The 22362-nt window shown below is 41.8% G+C and overlaps 3 protein-coding genes across 6 annotated transcripts in view; all 3 read left to right on the forward strand.

Annotated features, from left to right (window-relative positions):
• The first annotated feature begins 315 nt into the window (after positions 1 to 315).
• Positions 316 to 5891, forward strand: tmem30aa (transmembrane protein 30Aa). The gene is made up of 7 exons (XM_076978440.1): positions 316 to 786; positions 1157 to 1270; positions 2837 to 2944; positions 3046 to 3133; positions 3258 to 3404; positions 3657 to 3866; positions 4195 to 5891. Exons 1-7 carry the CDS (start codon positions 538 to 540, stop codon positions 4386 to 4388), a joined length of 1110 nt encoding a protein of 369 aa, XP_076834555.1. The 5' UTR covers positions 316 to 537; the 3' UTR covers positions 4389 to 5891.
• Positions 5892 to 6084: 193 nt separating this feature from the next.
• cox7a2a (cytochrome c oxidase subunit 7A2a) lies at positions 6085 to 8736 on the forward strand. The gene is made up of 4 exons (XM_076978953.1): positions 6085 to 6237; positions 7165 to 7254; positions 8253 to 8337; positions 8522 to 8736. The coding sequence occupies exons 1-4, from the start codon at positions 6220 to 6222 to the stop codon at positions 8578 to 8580; spliced, it is 252 nt and encodes an 83-aa protein (XP_076835068.1). The 5' UTR covers positions 6085 to 6219; the 3' UTR covers positions 8581 to 8736.
• Positions 8737 to 9629: 893 nt separating this feature from the next.
• The window catches only part of col12a1a (collagen, type XII, alpha 1a), a 54457-nt gene continuing 41724 nt past the window's right edge, over positions 9630 to 22362 (forward strand). For 3 of the 4 annotated variants that reach the window (XM_076978524.1, XM_076978526.1, XM_076978525.1), the window contains exons 1-13: positions 9630 to 9787; positions 10480 to 10583; positions 16607 to 16723; positions 16817 to 16957; positions 17175 to 17225; positions 18104 to 18367; positions 18569 to 18733; positions 18835 to 19008; positions 19104 to 19394; positions 19477 to 20079; positions 20434 to 20712; positions 20851 to 21123; positions 21257 to 21526. In XM_076978524.1, the coding sequence (XP_076834639.1) occupies positions 10514 to 10583; positions 16607 to 16723; positions 16817 to 16957; positions 17175 to 17225; positions 18104 to 18367; positions 18569 to 18733; positions 18835 to 19008; positions 19104 to 19394; positions 19477 to 20079; positions 20434 to 20712; positions 20851 to 21123; positions 21257 to 21526 (2698 nt within the window). In that variant the 5' untranslated portion in view covers positions 9630 to 9787; positions 10480 to 10513. The remainder of the gene's footprint in view (positions 9788 to 10479; positions 10584 to 16606; positions 16724 to 16816; positions 16958 to 17174; positions 17226 to 18103; positions 18368 to 18568; positions 18734 to 18834; positions 19009 to 19103; positions 19395 to 19476; positions 20080 to 20433; positions 20713 to 20850; positions 21124 to 21256; positions 21527 to 22362) is intronic. The other variant, XM_076978527.1, reaches the window with a different exon arrangement.

Genomic DNA, 22362 nt, shown 5'->3' on the forward strand with positions numbered 1-22362 from the left:
TTAGATACTGATCCTTAATTTGGTCGAGTTTAGTGTGAAAAGAACAATGACTGATATCACAACTTTAACTAAGCCTTCTTTTAGCCCTGACACTGCTGCAGTGTAGTATTTTCTACAAAATGAGATAAGTCATTCACCCCAAGGACCAATTGTAAATTGTAGAGCCTCATTTTTTAAAAACATATATATATATATATATACAGAGGCAGGCAGGCTTATAGGCTGCTTATTTTAATAAACTGAAAGCTTGCAGCTTTAATATTCCTACACGTGCTTACGTAACCAAATACAAACGACCTGATTGGCTGGCGCACATTCTCTCCTGCTCTACTTCCGTGTTTACCGCCTCATATACCGTTATATTAATACGAGGCTACCGGTCGGCAGATAACCTATTTTGTTTGGATGTCTGTAGCCCGCAGGGATTAAAATCAACATCCCACCTCACACAAACAATAAAACTGAAGTTATTTTTGGTCAGTGCCTTGGATATTCGTTTATCCAGCTAGGTGGTCGTAACTGAGACCCGCGGCAGCCATGATGGCGTCCAGCTACAACGCGAAGGAGGAGGACGGCCACCATTCAGGAGCGGTGGGTCCCGGTGGGCCCGGTACCGCCAAGACCAAGAAACCAGACAACACTGCGTTTAAACAGCAGCGACTACCAGCCTGGCAGCCCATCCTTACAGCCGGCACCGTCCTCCCGGCCTTCTTCGTTATCGGACTCATCTTCATCCCTATTGGCATCGGCCTCTTCGTCACGTCCAACAACATCAGGGAGTTCGAGGTGTTACATTAACTCAGACTCTATATCTGGGTGTTACATTAACTCAGACTCTATATCGAGGTGTTACATTAACTCAGACTCTATATCGAGGTGTTACAATAACTCAGACTCTATATCGGGGTGTTACATTAACTCAGACTCTATATCGGGGTGTTACATTAACTCAGACTCTATATCGAGGTGTTACATTAACTCAGACTCTATATCGGGGTGTTGCATTAACTCAGACTCTATATCGGGGCGTTACATTAACTCGGACACTATATTTGGGTTGTGTAGTTGTAAATAATCGTGTTTTAGGCTTGTGTGTGCCGGTCATGCATAAACCATGTTGTGTCTGTATGTTATAAACTTGTGCTGTGTGTTGTAGCTGGATTACACTGGCGTTGAAATGAGCAGCCCGTGTTTCAACTGCTCCCAGACCTACAGCTGGAATAACTCCTGCAAGTGCTCCGTGTCCTTCACCCTAGATCAGGCGTTTGAGGTGAACTTCACCAGCTCACACCTGAGAGGCCTGGCAAACAACCTGCTTACATGCTTACAGTACAGTACATTACATTCCAATTGCTTACAATGGTTCCTCTAATGCAAGTTATCCCATAAAAACAGAAACAAACAGAAAAAGTGAACTTACCGTGAACATTGTTTGCCCTTGGCTTCCTATCATTGTTTTGTTGTGTTTTAGAGGTTATTGTATTCCTGTGAACTGTGTTTGCCAACAATATAAAGTATATACAGTATAAATTCAGTATATTACTCAGTTAACCGCCTCTCTCTCTTATTGGGCTTATTGGTCGAGTTCCCAACAACAAAAAAACAACAAAATTTCTTTGAAAAATAAAATTCTGAATAGTTCGACTGACAAATAGAGACCTGACGCAAACTCTTCTTTTTATAAAGCAAGTTAACTGTTAATTTTGCTCTTAACCAACCAATTGTTGAAGGTAAATTGACATCTTGACAAATTGTAATGAGTTTCCAGACTGAAAGATAATACTGTGATTACCCCCATAAAGGAATCGATTGATATGTGCCTAAGTACGGACTGTGTTGAAAACATCAGTTCTCATATTGATGAGACAGAATTGATAATAAAATAAATAAATACAAAATAACATATCAAAATTAGTGGGTTTCTTGATGCTTGGGATCTAAAATTTAAAGTCCATAGTCAGAAATCAGGGTTGTTCTAGACACAGCCATGTAAAATATTTCTAGCCATATCAAATCGATCACTATAACATGTTTAAAATATTGCTAGAATCAAAGGCATGCTTTTATCTCCAGCAAGGCTGAGTACTGTAATGGTCTCCTAAATTGATTTCCTATAGAAGAGCATTCAGCATACAGCTTCTGTAGAATTATCTTGTTTGAGCTTTAACTAGGAAAAAGAGAACAGAACTCCATTTCTAAAATCTTTACACTAGCTTCCACCTATAGAATAGATTTGGAAGCCATACTGGCCTTTACATTTTTTTATTAGAATTAGGCATGATTAGAATTTACGTGTTAGATTTAGAGCTTTATTTGGGCTGAGGGAGATTGCAGAGGGAACCTGTTGGAGACGGAGATTTCGTATATATTCTTAGAGCATAAACTCAGTAGGTCCCCCAAGATCCCTCGAGACACACCAGTTTGTAGAGCCCAGAATTCAAACTAAACACAGTGAAGCAGTGGGTAGCTCGGATGCTGCACACAGGTGGAACTAAATTTAAGACAAACTGAAATATGCCAAAAATATATATATATAAATATGTAAATATGGATATAAAATGTTGTATCCTGTTTAAAACATTTTTATTGTGCCTGTAGTATTTAGACTCCTTCTGCACCAATACATTTTTTTGTATAATGTATATTTAAATATATATTAAAGTTTATAAAGTTTTTAACATTTCCTAATTTTGTAATTTTTTTTAATTGCCTTGTCACATTTAGATGATCAAAGGGATGAACATCAGTCTTTGTAAAACCTTCAGTTACTGTAGCGCATAATTAAAACAGGCTCTGCTGCTGAAGTGAACAGGTTTCATGTGCTCCTGTCTTTTAGAGCAACGTGTTTATGTACTACGGGCTGTCCAACTTCTATCAGAACCACAGACGGTATGTCAAGTCTAGGGATGACAGTCAGCTGAATGGAGACAAAAACTACTTAACTGTAAGTTGTTGGAGGTTGTTTGCTAATCTTTACTATATGGATATAATACACTTTTTATATACTGATTAATTTTTTTTGTTTTATATTTTATGCTGGAAAAGAATCCAAGCAAAGAGTGTGACCCATACCGCATGAATGACAAGACTCCCATTGCACCATGCGGCGCTATTGCCAACAGTCTTTTTAATGGTAATAAAAGTAAAACACATCGAGCTTGATGTCTAGATATGCAAATGCACCTTTTACATCTTGTATGAATGATGAAACGTTAATATTTCACTCTGCTACTTTGTAACTCGTGTTGCATTTTCAGACACCTTGACACTGTACTATGTCCACCCAAATGGTAGCAAGACTGCAATCCCCCTTGTGAGAAAAGACATTGCTTGGTGGACCGACAAGCATGTTAAGTTCAGGAATCCTGCAGGAAGCAACGATAACCTCACAATAGCATTCCAAGGTATCTGAACATTTTGAATTGAATAAAACTTTACAGAGAAGCACTTGGTGGTAACAGTTTGATGCATCTGATCCCCTTCCCCTGGAAATATGACTAGTCTGATATTTCCAAAAATATTCATAATATTCCATAAACAGTTCCTTATATTGAAACTTTCTCAGATAATAACCATTCCAATTTTATTTTCTGGAAATGCTGTGATGATCTGCTGTAATAGTCTGTCTTTTGTCTTTTTTTTTTTTGTTGTTGTAGACACCGCTAAACCCATCAACTGGCACAAGCCAGTCTTTGAGCTAGATCCCAGTGATCCTGATAATAACGGTTTCATCAATGAGGACTTCATCGTGTGGATGAGAACAGCTGCTCTGCCCACCTTTAGAAAGCTGTACCGCATTATCCAGAGAAAGGACACCCTGACTCCAGCCCTAGCCCCTGGGAACTACACCCTGGACATCGCTTACAGTATCCTTCCAGTTGATGCCAGTTGATGAATAAAGGCTTATTATTTTTGCCTTATTGTCCATTGAATTTTTAACATGTTTGGCAATGTAAGTTTTTTTTTATCAGGAAATACACTCTTTACAATATGACTTTCAAAAGGTGAATGTGTGCTTTGTAATTTATACCATGATGTAATGACCTCTATGAGCCAATTAATGCAGGTCCTTTAGAGTCTGAAATGTGCATTATCGTGTAGAGTAAGCTTTATTTATATCTACAGAGAAGGTTTAAAACACAGAGTTGTAAACCATAATGTTGGCCATAATGTTCCTTAATGATGTAAATCCAGACTACCCAGTGCGGAGCTTCGATGGCCGCAAACGCATGATCCTCAGCACAATCTCGTGGATGGGTGGGAAGAACCCATTTTTGGGCATTGCCTACATCACCGTGGGATCCGTGTGTTTCTTCCTTGGTGTAGTTCTATTGGTAATCCACCACAAATACGGCAACCGCAGCAACAACGCCGAGATCCCCAACTAGAGCTTCGAGACTACTGTGGCTCCTGTTTTAGACCCGAATGCTGGTGTCAGACTTTTGCACAATGCTCCCGTGAGGTCTGACTTCAGCTCTTACCTCATGGCAGATTGCAATCCTACGCGCGTACATAGATCATCTTGAGTTCATACACAAATCATTTCATGGTTATGAAATAGATACTTTTTAAGTATCTATGGTGTGTTTAGGTATTCAAAAAAGTTCACATATTCAAAATATGACCAGAGCACTAGTCATTGGTTTAACAACAGAACATGAATATGTTAAAGGGATTTAAAGGCCTTCTTATTTTATTTTTTTTGTCTGGGGGGAAAAAAGTATTACTGACACTGTGTTTCAAGTCTTGTGTAAGTGTATTGCAGAGGCTCCTAAAAACACTCACAAAATTGAGTGTGCATCATTATTCAGCCAGATTACATTCAAAATAGTCTTGCATTTGTGCAAAGAGATGGGATATTGCTTTAAAATGCTTGTGCTATGCTGGAGTGCTTGTCCATTTGAGATGCTGGCAAGTGGACTCTGAATGAAGGATGTTTGTAAACATAATGATGTGCTTTATTATGCATGTAAACAGCCCTAATTGGAGTTGAATCCTATGGCTCCTAACCCTAGCATCTGTCTCCAGGTCTGTATATCCCATGTTTGAGGAATGCTGTGAATTTTACAGCTGTGTACAAATAAGGAAATCAAAAACGTTGCTGTTTAAAGGTATTAGTATTCTTAGCTAAGTGGTTAGCTTTAACCAGCTTTAGCAGGTCTGTGTGAATGTATAATTGCATGGACTGAATTGCAGTACTTGAAAATACAACTTCTGTCATTAGCATTTGGAATGGTAAAGGTTTGTGTGTGCACTAGCATGTAGTATTGTGTGTTTCATCTAATCTTCAGCACTTTTCCCTCTTCTGTACCTCTTACAATAACCAGGGTTCACACACTTTAACAAATGTTATTTTATTACTAGGAATAGTTTTAACTTCACAGATAGATTTTTCCCATTTACATTTATGGCATTTAGCAGGCGCTCTTTTCCAGAGCGACTTACAAAGTGCTTTGCATCTGTTCACAGAGTTCCCCTTCAACCTCTCAACTTGTTTTGATTGGATTCCTTACTCCCATTCTTTATTTCTTTGTTTGATGGGAACCAGTCCATACGGTTATGTCTTACTTCTTTGTCTAAGAGTATGTGAGTGTGGTTAATGTCCTTTAATACCGTCATATATAATTGGTGGAGATACATTAGTCAAAGTCTAATGTGCAAGGTGGAGTTGTCGTCATTTCAATCTAATAGACATACGGAATTGTATCCCATGTAAACATTTTATTTCATTGGACCAAAGTAACCAAAGTGTTTTTCTTTGTTTCCTGTACACTGATGTTTTTTATTTATTACATGCTACTGTGCTCTGTATGCTACTGTGATCTGTAAGGTCCAACAGTGACCTGGATCTCTTATGCAGCAGTAATAAATGTTATTTGATTCCTTTCAAAGTGTATACCAAATAGTACCATGAAGATAATGCAACTGAACAAACTTTTTAAAGAGCTTTTTCCACAGTAAAATATATAAAAGTATAAATGTTAGCTTAAATAACTACTATGCGGCCTGTTTTGACGTCCTCGGAGAACTATTTAAAGATGAACACATTCCCCAGAACTACACTCCTACCTTAGTCCTCTAGATGGAGACAAGAACACACGTGGTGCTTGTAGGCGGAGACGACCCACCGGAAATGGTCATGTTCGCTAGGAATCTCGGGAAAATACAGGAAGCGTCTCAAAAGTGTCCTTGTGTTTGCTTGCAATATAACGTTTAACCATGTTTAGACACTTTGTGGTAAGTAAGACCATCAACTGGCTGATTTATATTTACGTTTCTGCAGTCGGTCTGGTTTGCTTTGTAACTGACTTGACGGTAGAGTTGAAACTGAGATGGGCTGCACGACCTCTAGTATTAAATGTTCTCTCTGGTTTACTAGAGTTACTAGACCTACATTACTGCAGGTGGGAGTTTAAATCTCTGGTTTACTAGAGTTACTAGACCTACATTACTGCAGGTGGGAGTTTAAATCTCTCTGGTTTACTAGAGTCACTAGACCTACATTACTGCAGGTGGGAGATTGAATCTCTCTGGTTTACTAGAGTTACTAGACCTACATTACTGCAGGTGGGAGATTAAATCTCTCTGGTTTACTAGTTCTAGACCTACATTACTGCAGGTGGGAGTTTAAATCACGTTATTGATGTACGTGTTCACCTTTTAAAAACAAATAGACGAGACACGATACGTTCATCCACATTAGCTGGCATAGTTACTAGTTGTCCACCACTCACAATAATTTGCTGATAGAAGACATTAGCTAGCTAATAAATAATATCTATTTAAATAGCTAGTTTATCTTTCACATTATCCAGTACTTTGTAGCTATCTTGTATAACCCAGCTAAATCTAGTAATGTCGTCAGGTTATGTGTGGAACCTGCATGAGGAGTTGTGCTTCACATCATGTAGTTACCACAATAAAACACAGATGAAGGGGCACTGACAGGCGTGTAATCTGAAACCCACTGCGTTAATCCAGGGAGGACACTAGACGGTCCACATTCCGCTCTTAACTCTGGTCCCAACACCAACACCATGTTTTCCGTGTCCCTGGTTGCTTTAGTGTCGAGTGTTAGGACTGAGAATATATGTAGTTTCTAAGATGCATTCTGAAGACAGATGAGACAGTAATTTATAATAATGTAACCTGTATTCTCACCAGGCTCTGCGGCAGGTTTCCAGACGAACCTTTTCTAGTTCTGCGTCCAGGCAGGTCAACAACAAAGTTCCAGCTAATCAGAAGCTGTTTCAGGTACGTGTGTGTGATGGCCAGTTGCTCCTTGTCTTTCACTCAACATTTAAAACTCCCTTTAGTTATAGTTTAGTCTAGTGATGTTGTACTATATTTTTTTCTAAACTCTCTGTAAACTTTCTGCTAGAATGAATTTATGTTGTTATGGTAACTGCATATTTCCTAAAGGAAGAGTTGTGTGACTGTCAAGAGAGAGAGATGCACAAAAAAACACTGAAATATTTGGAGCCCTTAGAAAACCTCCCAAGTTTGCTGTTGTCAGCGATGAAACAATCTAAATATTTGACCAAATGTTGAAGCCATTACTGCCACAGGCATTTTTGTTTCTATAACATTTCGATGATTTTGACAACAGGCTCAGTATGGCCCCATTTTTTCTGATGGTGTTCATTTAATGTGTTCACCCACAAATAACTACTTGATAATGGTTAGGGTTAAATTGTGTTATACATTTAAAATATTCCTTTTTACTAAAACTTCAGATTTCACATTGTTTTCAGCTTTTTCATTGATATTTTTGTATTTTTTTTCTTTCTATAGGAGATCAGATAAGTATATAGTGCTGTGATCTGTTTCTGTAGAATTCAACTATTCAAGGGTCTGGATTCACTAAACACTGATGTGCATGTGATGTGGTGCAATGTGATGCTCACAAAGAGATGCAAATCCAACGATTAAAGGTTTATTCGCTGCTGTATGTAGTAACACTTTAGCAGCAGTAACATTGTTTTAGATGCAGACACATTTTGCTTCTTTAGGACAAGAGCTAAGGAATGGCTTTTGTTTGTGTTTTTGCTTGTCCTTCTAAAATTTTAAGTGCTTGTTAAAGGTCTCCATTCAAATGAATCGACGATACAAAGTACAAGGAAGTATTAATGTCACAGATATGTGAATCATGAGGAAAATAGACCATGCACATGTTTCCTATAACTGTCAGTATCCAAAATGTGCTCTCCAGTTTTGTGTGCAGTATAAGAGAACCCTTTCTGGTTTTCCAGGAGGACAATGGCATACCTGTTCATCTGAAGGGAGGGGCCAAAGATGCTCTCTTGTACAGAGCAACAATGGCTCTAACAGTTCTGGGTGAGTTCTAGTTGTGACTGTCCTTTCTAATTTATACATCACAGTTACAAACTAGTGGTTGTTATTCATGTACTGTTGGGGTATTATTAGAGCTAAAGGAAAATATTTGCTATTTTGCAAGTTTTGTGGTTTAAAATGAACCATTTTGTGCTGTTTATTCTGTAACATTTCTGTCTTTCTGCAGGAAGTGGATTAGTCGTGTATAAGCTGTTTGAAGTGGCAATGCCCAGCAAGAAGGAATGAAGACGTATTTATCCACATATCCAATTGCTCATTTTAGACTGGAGGATTACTGACTTAGCACATTGGTCCTTATTTTCTTTATTTGTTTACATAGAGGGATCAATATTGATTGATTTGTTCTGTGGCTCAGTCATATGCAATAAACTTTCCACTCTATTTTCTGTGTATTGTTTGCTTTCCTCCATGTTTGCACCAAATATGCTGGTTTAGTTTGCTCTGATCATTTGAACAGCTTCTGTATTGTGTTCAAAACTATTAACCATTAAAGTGTTAAGATCAACAATACCCGTACATAATGATATCATGTTCTAGAGTTTCTCAATTAAGTTTTTGGGGACCACCAGCCAATCAAAATGTTTCCGTTCTTTCAACTCCCAGCCCACCTTAGGCAGGTAACCAAGAACTGCACAGCCCTCGGTTAAGTGTGAGGCTCTAAACAGAGCTCAAGCTTGGTGTAGTTGAAGGTCCATAAGGACTGGGTTGCACACCACTGTTGCAGGGCCGTGTTTCCCACTTTTCTGCCCTATCATTGCCCCCAAACATCTGGATCAGGAACCTTGAATACCTGGTAAAGTTGAACTTTAGGCTAGAACAAAAAAAAGGTCTGGAAGGCGGGAGGCCCGTGAGCGCTGGGCTGAGAGGCACTGCTGTTCGCTTTCAAAGGTAATTCGGCCAGACCTGATAACTACACCCCGAGGACATGAATGGTGAGCGGAAAACGGGATGTCAAAATGAGTAACGTTAAGTTGAAGAAGAACATACGATGGAACTCGTCGAGGTTGATTTAAAAACTAAAATCTTACAGTTGATGGTTTAAGTCATCTCAGAGATGCAGAAGTCTGCAGACGACCTAAAAGGACTTTACGCACCACATTCTCTCACGTTCATTTCAAGCGAGTGGCATTTCCTAAGAAAAATCACATTTTGCGTTTTTTTTTTATTACAAGTGGGAGTCCCATTCTTCAAGACGTTCGTAATGGTATACCGTGGAAAAGCATTTTAGGAACAGCCCCCTATTAAGTAGCAGGTTGTGTTCAAATACCTCCCACTTGAAGAAAGACTTTCCCTTAAAGTCGTGAGGAGCAGGAGCCCAACTCCGCAGTGGCAGCGCGAGACGTGCGCGTGAACCCTCTGCTAGTTTCCTCTTGTAGGGCGTATCAACGGAGAGACGCCAATTCACTCTAAATTCTCAACTACAAATCAACAGGTTTGATATGTTTTCTGTTTTCTGTGTTTTTGTCTCTTTTAAAAAATCTTTTAGAATGACTTGCTGTCCAATATGAAATGTTATGGATGAATTATGAACATGGATAAGATATATTAAAATACGCTCGAGACAGCTGAAGTGCGTTTCGGTATGGTCTATCTAAGTAGTTTATTTTTTATTATTACAGGTTTTCTGATGTTCATTCGCAGTTCGGTAGCCTTATATGGTATATAAGACATCGTTTTGTCGTGCTTAGACTGTTCTTCAATAAGTATTTCACTTATGCAATAATTTTTTCCCTTATAAGAATTTTGGGGAATGCTTAAATCTATGCCTCTGTGTATGATAGTGTTTTTTTTACTTATCCGAACCGTTTGCAATATTTATTAGTTCCACAAAAAACCACAAGGAGGCGCTCAAGAGCTACCATACAACAAAGAGTTTCACATTTTCCAGCGCTTTTTTTCCATTCATATTTGTCACATACAACAGTCTAACGACTTGTATTGATGATATATTTTGTCTTCAGAACATTCTTTCATGACATAATCAAAATTGCCTTCCAGTGTGTCCACTCGTGGAGCTACCTGTCATAAATCACACAGAAATGCCCTGAAGTCTGCTTTCCTATTTTGCTCACATTTTCCATGTGTTCACATACCTGAATGGAGATTTTTTTTCTTTCTTTTTAGATTAATTGATGTGCTGCTGACTCCCTACCTAAAAATGAAGATCAGGCTGTATTTGGCCACTGCTGCCTTGCTTACAGCATTACTGACTGCAGTAGATGCCCAAGGTATGGTCACCGCAAACTACAAATCTTTAACTTTTTCTCAATATCCTCACACCTTAATTTTTCTATTGGCTCCCCCACTTTGAAGTTATAGAATTATACTAATGATGTAGTGATGTATGGGGGGAAACAGACTTGCATTTATTGTTTGATTTTTGTCAAAGTCATATAACATTAACCCCATATACATTTTTTTTTTTGCAACAAGGATGCAGGTACTTACAATGGTTTGTAAAAGTTTTCTTTTCCTCTCTCTTCCTCTTCTTTATTTCTTTCTTACAGTTGCATAAAATAAACTGAAAATTTGACAAACAATTGTAACTTAAAAGATACAGATAATGAAGAATGATTAGTAATTCTGAGTGTAATAAGAATTTTGAAAAACCAAAGATGAAAAGGAAATAACGGTAACACTTTACAATACGGTTCCTTAATTAATGTTTAAGTACTTATTAACTAAGCAATAGATAATGGAGAATTATCGTCATAGTTTTACCTTAATTACTCTTCACTATAATAAACTACTATGTTAGGTCACATGTAAGTAATTAATAAGTAATCTTCATCAATTTTCGTAACTACTTACTTTCGGTTCCTTAATTAATGTATTAGCTAAGCAACAAGTAATAGAGAATTATCATCATATTTTTCATTAATTACTCTTCACTTCACTGTTAGTTCACATATAAGTAATTAATAAGTTGTCTTCATCTATTTTTGTAACTACTCACTTAATCAGTCCTTCATTAATGCTTATGTACTTGTCACTCCAGCGCATGGACGTAATTTTGATTTAAAAAGTGGGGGGGACATGGATTCGTCGCTATTTAAATATTTGGTTTTAACCGTAAAAACTGGGGGGGACCAACACCAGCTTTTGAAAAAGTGCCCCCCCCCCCCCCCCCCCCCCCCAAAAAATTACATCCGTGCTCCAGCGTGTCTTTGTGTGCATGTGCGCTGGTTTGGGTATGCCCCTGTGTGAATGTCTAGCGATGTCTAGACAATCGCCTTTGTAAGTTCTCTCACCTATCTCTAGTCTCGTTGCACACGTTATGTATTATTGTTGACATTGTCATGAGTGTTGTGTTGTTCGTTTTCGTCACTGCTTTAAACGCATCCTTACATACAGGCTACACTTTACTATTATACACTGCACACTATAACACTTCCTCATTGTAATTACAGGTCATTACAATGAGGAGTACTTAGTGTTAAGGAAACCGTACTGGGGTGGGTTTCCCGAAACGTTCTTAGCGCTAAGTACTTCATAACCTCGTACGTTTCATACGAGGTTACTTAGCGCTAAGAACGTTTCGGGATACTCACCCCTGTTAAGTAAATATGTGATTACTTATTCTGAAGTTACTTACTGTGACGTTGCGAGCAGGCAGGATACCGAGATGGGAGCAGCGTTTAAAGCAGTGATGAAAACGAACAACACAACACTCATGACAAAGGTCGAACAACAGCTGATGAAGGACATGGACAGGACACACACTTACATATCTCAACAATAATACCCAAACCAGCGCACATGCACACAAAGACACGCCGGAGTGACAAGTACATAAGCATTAATGAAGGACTGATTAAGTGAGTAGTTACAAAAATAGATAAAGACAACATATTAATTACTTATATGTGAACTAACAGTGAAGTGAAGAGTAATTAATGAAAACTATGATGATAATTCTCTATTACTTGTTGCTTAGCTAATACATTAATTAAGAAACCGAAAGTAAGTAGTTACGAAAATTGATGAAGACTACTTATCAATTACTTACATGTGACCTAACATAGTAGTTTATTATAGTGAAGAGTAATTCAGGTAAAACTATGATGATAATTCTCCATTAACTATTGCTTAGGTAATAAGTATTTAAACATTAATTAAGGAACCATATTGTAAAGTGTTACCGAAATAACCAAACAAAAACAAATCTAATGTTGTATTAGAGAAACTTGCCAATGAACTGAAGACATGCCTTACAGATGAGTTTCTCCATTTGGGCTGGTAATTGTCTCTGCTTACATGTCCGTTCTTGTCTAATGAGTGTGTGGAATGGCCGGGGTTATACACTTCTGGCAGGCCAAAGGGTCCTTTCAGAAAATGAGTCAGAAAGGTCATTAAAAACAAACAAGAAAAAATATATATCTTTTTTATTCTTTAAAAGGTATCCATTAACATGCAAAAATGAAAAATGCAAGTTTACTACCAGTGTAGTTGTTAGCTTAATGCTAAACCTGAAAATAAAAAAAACCTCAGTAAAAAAAAAGTTTTTGTGAGTTACATCTAGTAATATGTATGTGCCTTATATGCCGTGATTTCAGTTGTTTTATGTTACCACTCAGCATCATTTAGTGTACAGGTAACTGTTTGAGGGGGAAATAAGAGGATTGTGTAGAAAACGTCATAGTTTAATTCATTTGTAACTTAAGATGAAAACATTCCATTCCACACTCTATTTTGGGGGCATCCAATATCTTCTTCTATGTATCAATGGAAAGATGTAATAGGAGAGGGCCAAATTAGTCCTCAGCACAAAGAGGCTTTTTAAGTGCCTTGCAGCCATTTTCGAAAATGCTGAGTTGCAATCCATAATGTCAGCACATGTTGCAGAATTACTTTGGCATCTGGTCGGCTTTACCGGGAGACTCCAACCTCTTTTCCGAGCTGCCTGGCAACAGTGCAAGCCAAAAAGAATGCCTGTCTGGGTGGAGACAGGGCCTCTCGGCATGGGCCAGGTTCTCTCCGGGGAACGGGAGAGCTGTGCTTATGATGGGATGTGCCCCTGGATCCATCTAAATTCCAAAAGCTTCACATCTCTTAAACCGCGGTACCCAGCCTCTTTCTGGTGGTAGTCAGGCTAGACTGGCTTTAACCAGCAGTCAGGCTAGGCTGGCTTTAACCAGCAGTCAGGTTAGTCTGGCTTTAACCAGTAGTCAGGCTAGTCTGGCTTTAACCAGCAGTCAGGTTAGTTTTAGGCTTTTCCACACTGGTGCTTTGACACATCACGCAAGAATGGTCACCTTGCTTTTCTGAGAGTGGGGGAAGACTCTCGGTTTGGAGCTGGGGCCTGTTTGGACACGAGGGGAATTCGCTTGGGCCTCCTGGGGTTGCACCAGGTTGGTGAGCCACCTTACAGCAGCCTCCATGATACCCAGCTTGTCACTCAGGTTGTTGTTTGTGTGTGTGTGTGTGTGAGTGTGTGTGTGTCACCTGCCTGTGCACTTGATGTTTTGTGAGCTGTGGCTTTCTCCACAGTGTATTTTAGAATGATATTCTGGGATTCTCTTCTTCCAGCATTCGCATGTCCCCCCACACCATCCCCCACTACCCCTCATCATCCCCCACTGTCATACACCATCCCCCACTACCACACACCACCTCTCACTACCCCACACCATCCCCCACTACCACACACCACCCCCTACCACACACCACTTATCACTACCCCACACCACCCCCCCACTACCACACACCACCCCCCACTACCACACACCACCTCTCACTACCCCACACCATCCCCCACTACCACACACCACCCCACTACCACACACCACTTCTCACTACCCCACACCACCCCCCCACTACCACACACCACCCCCCACTACCTCACACCATCCTCCACTGTCATACACCACCCCCACTACCACACACCACCCCCCATTATCATACACCATCCCCCTACACACCATCCCCCATTACCACACACCATCCCCCATTATCATACACCATCCCCCCACACACCACCCCCCACTACCACACACCGCCCCTCACTACCACACACCATCCTCCACTGTCATACACCATCCCCCACTACCACACACCATCCCCCACTACCACACACCATCCCCCATTATCATACACCATCCCCTCACACACCACCCCTCACTACCACACACCACTCCTCACTACCACACACCACCCCTCACTACCACACACCACCCCTCACTACCATACACCATCCCCCACTACCTCACACCACCCCTCACTACCACACACCACCCCTCACTACCACACACCACCCCTCAATACCACACACCACCCCTCACTACCACACACCACCCCTCACTACCACACACCATCCCCCACTACCTCACACCACCCCTCACTACCATACACCATCCCCCACTACCACACACCACCCCTCACTACCACAAACCATCCCCCACTACCTCACACCACCCCTCACTACCACACACCACCCCTCACTACCACACACCATCCCCCACTACCACACACCACCCCTCAATACCACACACCACCCCTCAATACCACACACCATCCCCCACTACCACACACCACCCCCCACTACCTCACACCACCCCTCACTACCATACACCATCCCCCACTACCACACACCACCCCTCACTACCACAAACCATCCCCCACTACCTCACACCACCCCTCACTACCATACACCATCCCCCACTGTCATACACTACCCCCCAATATCACACACCACTCCCACTACCACACACCAACCCCCACTACCACACACCATCTCCCATTACCACACACCATCCCCCATTATCATACACCATCCCCCACTACCACACACCATCTCCACCACACTCCTACCTCCCTTTGCATGAAACTTTGCAGCATACCATCTTAATGGAGCTGTATCATTTGCATAGTAGCAGAGGAAGTGGCTGTTAACACACACTAGGTAAAGAGGGCATAAGCAGCAACTGTTCACTCCACATTTGATGTATTGGGCCTCCTTACACACTCAGGCCCATCACTCAGGATGGTGGATGCTAATTCATCCCAGTATAACCAATAATCCCATTGGCCCAGCATGTGTGAACAAGTCTCTTTAACACCTAGCTCTTTACTCACACATTTACACATTTAGTGTTATCTTCTCAATTAGTGCTGTCTAACAGACACCCCCCCCCCCCCCCAACTTCCTTCCCTCACACACGATGTTAGGCCGAGGACGCATGTGTCCGCATGTCCAACTCCCACACACACACGTCTGGGACGCCACGCCAGGATTTACATGTGGCACACATCTGTTATAGATGAGCTAGAGCAGGCCGCATGTGAAGCACCTCTGCGGAAGAATATCATTTTGAAATATATTATGGTCTGTGTATGCGTGGTCCCTTATGTACATGGGAACTTTTTGCTCACCAACAACTTTCTCATGTACATGTGCATGATGCCGTGAGACCGGTCCTGGGAGACATTTTCCCCCCTCTTATGTTTTATGTCAGACGTCACGTTTTGCGGCGTGTGGGTCGTTATGTTGTGATGTCCACTTTCCTCACACACGCTGCTCCGTCACCTCTCGCCACCTCACAAATACTCGCGCAAAGAAAAGGAAGTGCACAAGAGTCACCTGACAAATTGTGTACTCTTTTTTTTGAGGTTTGCAATGGATGATATACTGGATTGATATACTGTATGGAGAAAAAAAAAGTTTAAAAGACATTTTGAAATATGTGTATATATGCATGCCATGTATATATATAACATATTGTTCTGATATCTGATAGGTCTATCTTGAGTTTGGGTAACTTGGATTCCATTGTATAATCAAAGTCCTGTGAATGAACGTGTTACATTGCCATGAGTTTGTGAATCATTTTGATCATAATGTCCCGGTCACTGAATGGGCATGCGTACATGACTGCATACAGCATGTTTTGGATGGTCCACTCATTGTCTACTCTGGGGTCTGGCAGATGGTCTATTCATAGTGGGGCTGAATGAAATATGTTTAGCCTTCCTGCTTGAGCTGCTTGCCACAGGTCTCTGGGCCAGCCAACTCAAGCAAAGGCCATTTTCAAAAAAAAAATGGCTTCCCTCTCCTTCTTTCATAATTGTGTGTCTTTTTGCCACCCATACGGCTGCGTTGGTCTGTTTGTCCTGCCCAACAGCGAAACAAGCTGACTTCATCCTTGAAGTGTTTCTTGTTGGGATTGTTCCGACCGTCCTTTTGGAAATTTTTATTCTTACATTTTCAGTGTTAATTGACGTCTGTGCTAAAATATGACTGTTCTGTTCGCAGTGGAGCCTCCCTCAGACTTGCAATTTAAAATCCTAAATGAAAACACAGTTCAAATGTCATGGAGGAGGCCATCATCTCACATACAAGGCTACAGAGTACAAGTAGTGTCAGATATTGGTAAGTGATCACTCACACACTCCAGGGCTGGTAATTACACCTCTGCCTTAAAAAAAATTATATGACACTATATCTCATTTTCTCCCATTTCAGATGATTCAAAAGATTTCAGTCTTCCTGCCTCGGCAACAACCACAGACATTACAGATCTCACTCCAGATATAGATTACTCTGTGTCAATTAGCTCCTATTATGGGTCAGATGAAAGCATACCCATATTTGGCCAGTTAACAAGTAAGTGTAAACTCTGCACGAAGGATCTACAAACCAGCTGAACATTTTTATACAAAGATCATGTTCCAAACATTAAATCAGCAACAACATGTAATCTACTAAAATACCCTTTAATATTTGTCTCCAAAATGGAACATCTATTAAGATAGATGAGATTGTTTTTACATCATAAAAACTGTGATTGCACCACTAAAACTCCTTTCTTTTTGCATGTTAGTTCAATCCAGTAATACAAGTGGAACACAAAGAAAACCTACAGATGTCATCAGTAAGTGTGCCCGTGTTCTAAATTATTAACAAAAGCTTTCCTGAAATCTTTCCTTTTCCAAAGAATGCATCCCCGGAGAGGCCAATTTTCCCTCACTGGAAAAAAGTGCTGTATTACATTTTCCCTTTGGGTTGTTTTCACTTTTTCCATAGGTGTGATTAGCCGCATTTAGTTGCTGTTTTTCAGACTGAAGCAGCGATTGACTATGTACATATTAAATTGTAACAAAAACTTTTTTTTTATTAATCTGGGGCATCAGAATCCCTTCGTTTAGCAAGGGATGTTTAAGCCCTGGAAGTGTGAGGCCATGATCTTAGATGAAGAGTTTCAAGTAGTGTGGGATATTTGTTTTTTTTTTTAAATAATTTTAAAGAATTAAATACATGTATGTTTGGTGGATGTTCTCAGTGGTATGTGGGATTTGGGTCAGAAGAGGTTCCAGGAAGACCCACCTCAACATATTTACTAATGGCTCGTGCCACTTATGTCAACAGAACCATTTGTAAAGTTCTGCCAAGTAAGAGGTGCTTATATGCACACCCCTTTTTTTTTTTTACCAATTAAAGATTATCTGATCTGGTGTTGTTCCCAAGAGAAGACTCATCACTCCAAAAGCTGATACACTAAGGTTCTTTATAACAAATATAAACCCTAAGATTTGTGGCTGCATTTCTAGGAAGAATATAACAATTGCATATTTTTCTGGCTGACCAATGCTTAATTCCACAGGAAGCAACTACTATTTTGTCATATTCATCCTTTTGGCTTGAATCCTTTGTTGGCCGTAGTTGTAGGTGAGGCAAGACCGAGTGGTTTGTTTTTGTTATTCTGAAGCATTCTTCTGCTTTTCCCATCTGCCTCCCCCTTCCTGTCATCAGAGTGCTCAGTGAGCGCCGTGGCGGACCTGGTCTTCCTGGTGGACGGCTCCTGGAGTGTGGGAAGGGAGAACTTCAAATTAATACGCAGCTTCATCGGAGCCATGGCAGGAGCCTTTGACATTGGCGAGGACAAGACCAGAGTGGCCGTGGTGCAGTACAGCACAGACACCAGGACGGAGTTCAACTTGAACCAGTATTCTAGAAGGGCCGACCTCCTCCGGGCCATCAAAAACCTGCCGTACAAAGGAGGCAACACCATGACAGGTGTGTGCATGTGTGAGAGTGTATGCGTTGTATATGTTTGTCTGAACCCAACCTCCAGCATATCACATAACATGGCATGACACTTTATCTAAATATTCTTTTCTACTGAGTTTCAGCCCTTATTGTCATAAGAATGACTCAGCATCTTAACAAATTCCTTAATGCTTTTAAAAATGATTTTAATCTGAATTTTGCAACCAGGTGAAGCCATAGACTATCTAGTGCAAAACACCTTCACGGAGGCTGCTGGGGCCAGGAAAACCTTCCCCAAAATCGCCATGATCATCACAGACGGAAAATCGCAGGACCCAGTGTATGAGCATGCCAGAAAACTGAGAAACATTGGAGCTGAGATTTTTGTCTTAGGTATGTCTCAGTTTTTCCTGAGAAGTATCATTAGCAAATGTTGATTTTGTGCCATAACAGAGAGTTTTATTAAAGAATGTACACTCCATACAAATTTTTAGGTATCAAAGGTGCTGACGAGGATGAACTCAAAGAAATAGCCTCCCTTCCTCACGACAAGCATATATACAACGTGCTGGATTTTGACCTCATAAAGGGAGTGCAGCAGCAGCTCATTACTGAGGTCTGCTCTGGTGTGGAAGACCAGATCAGCTCCCTGGCCAGTGGAGAAGAAGGTACGACAAAGAAACGTAGCAGCCGACTTCACCTGCACCACACCACCATCCCGCTGATGTTCAGTCATGACCTTTGCCCTTTATCATTCTGGCAGTTGTTGAAGCAGCCTCAAACCTCCAAGTTACCGAGATCTCCTCCAAGTCGATGAGGGTGATGTGGGACGCGTCTCCTGGAGATGTGACGGGCTACAAGTTGCAGTTAATCCCTATGCTGGCGGGCAGCAAGAGACAGGAGTTGTACACGGGACCCACCCAAACCTCAGTGAACGTCAGGGACCTGTCGCCAGAGACGGAATATGAGATCAGTCTGTTTGCACTGAAAGGTCTCACCCCGAGTGAGCCAGTACTGGCCATGGAGAAGACACAGCCTGTCAAAGTGTCATTAGGTAAAATCAGTCTATATTAATAATAAAGTCTTGTCTAAAAAGATCCGTCCGAGGACAGTTAAAGGGATGTTTTCTTCCACAGAGTGTTCCCTTGGGGTGGACGTTCAAGCTGACGTCGTCCTGCTGGTCGATGGCTCCTACAGCATAGGCCTGGCTAATTTCGCAAAAGTGAGGGCCTTCCTGGAAGTGCTGGTGAACTCCTTTGACATCGGCCCCAGCAAGGTACAGATCAGCCTGGTGCAGTACAGTCGGGACCCCCACACCGAGTTCGCTCTCAACAAGCACCACGACATCAGCGCTGTGGTCAAGGCCATACGTACGTTCCCCTACCGCGGTGGCTCCACCAACACCGGCAAAGCCATGACCTACGTGCGGGACAAGATCTTTGTGACCAGTCGAGGCGCCCGTGACAACGTGCCACGTGTCATGGTGCTGATCACCGATGGCAAGTCCTCGGACTCCTTCAAAGTGCCTGCGGAGAACCTGCGGAATTCAGACGTGGAGATCTTCGCTGTGGGCGTCAAGGACGCTGTGCGGTCAGAGCTGGAGGCTATCGCCAACCCACCTTCAGAAAGCCACGTGTTCGAGGTGGAGGACTTCGATGCCTTCGAGAGGATCTCCAAGGAACTGACCCAGTCCATTTGCCTCAGGATCGAGCAGGAACTCCTCAACATCAAGAAGAGAAGTAGGAAACCTTCAGTGTTACCCCAGCCAATGCTTTGTTTATTTTAAATAATTGATGTATTGATGTTGGTCATGGTTTGAGAACAGTGTGAAAAATTGGTGAAACTTCTCAGTGCAAAATGTGAATACCGAAAAGTGAGAGTTATGATAGAAATCCATTAAACAAAAAAAAACACAAAAAAAAATATTACAAGTATCTAATTTCTCATGCTTTTATGGTACTTTTTCAGCCTATGTTAAATGTTGGTATTATAGAGCAGCTCTCATTTTAGACCTTACTGCAAATTGAATTTCTTTTTCACTTTGTCCAGCTGGTCATTTGTTGACCGTGACGATCCTGCCTGTTTGTTTGCAGGTTTACTCCCACCAAAGTCCTTAACATTCTCTGAAGTGACATCCAGGAGCTTCAGGGCCACTTGGGTGTCTGAGGCCCAGGACGTTTTGTCTTTCCTGGTGCGTTTCCGGCCAGCTGTTGATATAACTGGGGACTACACCACTCTCGCTGTGCCTGGTGACACTACCACAGCAACCTTGCCCCATCTCACCCCCCTGACCACCTACGAGGTCAATGTCTTTGCCCAGTATGACAAAGGAGACAGTTTTCCATTAACTGGGGAAGAGACCACTTTAGAAGGTATGTGCTCATTCACATCATTCACATCAAAGCCTTATGTCTAAGACTACAGTCAACAATATTAATGTATAATCTATGACAGCCTTTTAGGTACACGCAAGATTCACACGTATTTCACATGCACTTTTGTCAACACAGAACAAGGAGCGGTCCGTAACCTCAGAGTAACGGAGGAGACAACCGATAGTTTCAGAGTGTCATGGCAAGCAGCACCAGGCTCGGTTCTGCACTACAGGATCTTCTATGAGCCCGTGAGTGGTGGAACCAGACTGGAGGCACAGACCGAAGGTCCTGAGACTACCATCGTGCTTCACGATCTGTTCCCCGTCACCACCTACCGCGTGATAGTTTCAGCTGAGTACGTGTCTGGCATTGGCCACCCCATGGACACTCTTGGCACCACCAAAGAAGGTGATGTTCGTGACATCCCACACTGGGTTACAACACAACCACTTAAATCTTAAATCTAAAAAATCTTGAACGGGTTTGGGTCTCGTTGGAACAGTTATCAATGTAACAACTCATCTTATCTGTCTCTTTTTAGCTAAGGGCTCACCACGAGATCTGCGAGTGTTTGACGAGACCGAGTACACCATGAAGCTGTCGTGGCAGGCGGCTCCTGGGAATGTTCTTCAGTACCGCATAGCCTACAAGCCAGAGGATGGCGAGAGGAAGGAGATCAGTGTTAGAGGAGACACCACGACTGCCATGCTTGAGAACCTGCTGCCAGACACGGAGTATGAGCTCTTTGTTAGTGCCCGGTATACCTCTGGCTTTGGAGATCCGCTCCTGGGACGAGGCACGACACTGGAAGGTAGGAGATATTATGGCTGCTGTACACTTTTAAAGAGGTTTGAGGTCTTTAGCTGGTTGGGTGTTTATTACAGCATCTAATGAGGCAGAATTTGGCATGAGATGAAGGTACTGGGGGATTTATAAACGATTTCGATAGCAAATGCTTTTGGCTGGCACATGCAAAAAAGAGAGAGAATCTTTAGCGGATATGCCTTGAGTATCAAACTTTGCTTAAGCTGTACACAAAAGGCAGTTCTGTCTCTCACGCATGCATTTGGTAAGGAGAGAAGGGTGGAGGCCATTGAAACCTGTTAGGAGAGGAACACGGAGAGAGGAGAACACACTTTCATTCTCTTCACGTGTTTGTCTGTCCTGAAGACCTCCGTACAAAAGCCAAGGCTATTTAAGACACATTTTGTATGTGTTCATGCCCCTGTGAAATCCAGCTCGTTTGCTTTTTCGGAAGTAACAAATGGACTGAAATAACAAACACTGAGTGATGAGAACATCTTTTTTTCTGCTCTATGACAGCACTTGATGGAAATTAGGCTACGGCTAGGGTCAAGCAGGTCCTGTTCCTGGCCTTCCGGCAACAACAGCTCCTTTGTTTGAGCCCCCACTGAAATATCAACCCCCTGATTTGTCATGCTTGTGGTGAGTCCCAGAGATGGGGTGTAAATCACTCGGGCCTACCCAGGGCTTTCCCTGCCTACATCTGGGACTCCTGGTGGGCCTTTGATCAGGACTGCTTATTGTTCTTCACCACACCACGAATGTGGTGAAAGGCCAGGGGGAGAGTGAGCTTTACTGCTTATGAAGTGCACATTCGTGCCCACACAGCTGGAGAGAGGACAG

This window comes from Brachyhypopomus gauderio, chromosome 17 (genome assembly GCF_052324685.1).
Source record: "Brachyhypopomus gauderio isolate BG-103 chromosome 17, BGAUD_0.2, whole genome shotgun sequence".
Classification (NCBI taxonomy): Eukaryota; Metazoa; Chordata; class Actinopteri; order Gymnotiformes; family Hypopomidae; genus Brachyhypopomus; species Brachyhypopomus gauderio.

What these genes read in the sequence shown, in the direction of transcription:
- cox7a2a (XM_076978953.1), top strand. An exon ending in CTAATCAGAAGCTGTTTCAG is followed by an intron (nt 7,255 to 8,252) that starts GTACGTGTGTGT and finishes CTGGTTTTCCAG; the next exon opens with GAGGACAATGGCATACCTGT. An exon ending in AATGGCTCTAACAGTTCTGG is followed by an intron (nt 8,338 to 8,521) that starts GTGAGTTCTAGT and finishes GTCTTTCTGCAG; the next exon opens with GAAGTGGATTAGTCGTGTAT.
- tmem30aa (XM_076978440.1), top strand. Translation starts at nt 538, where the DNA reads ATGATGGCGTCCAGCTACAACGCGAAGGAGGAGGACGGCCACCATTCA. An exon ending in ACAACATCAGGGAGTTCGAG is followed by an intron (nt 787 to 1,156) that starts GTGTTACATTAA and finishes TGTGTGTTGTAG; the next exon opens with CTGGATTACACTGGCGTTGA. An exon ending in CCCTAGATCAGGCGTTTGAG is followed by an intron (nt 1,271 to 2,836) that starts GTGAACTTCACC and finishes CCTGTCTTTTAG; the next exon opens with AGCAACGTGTTTATGTACTA.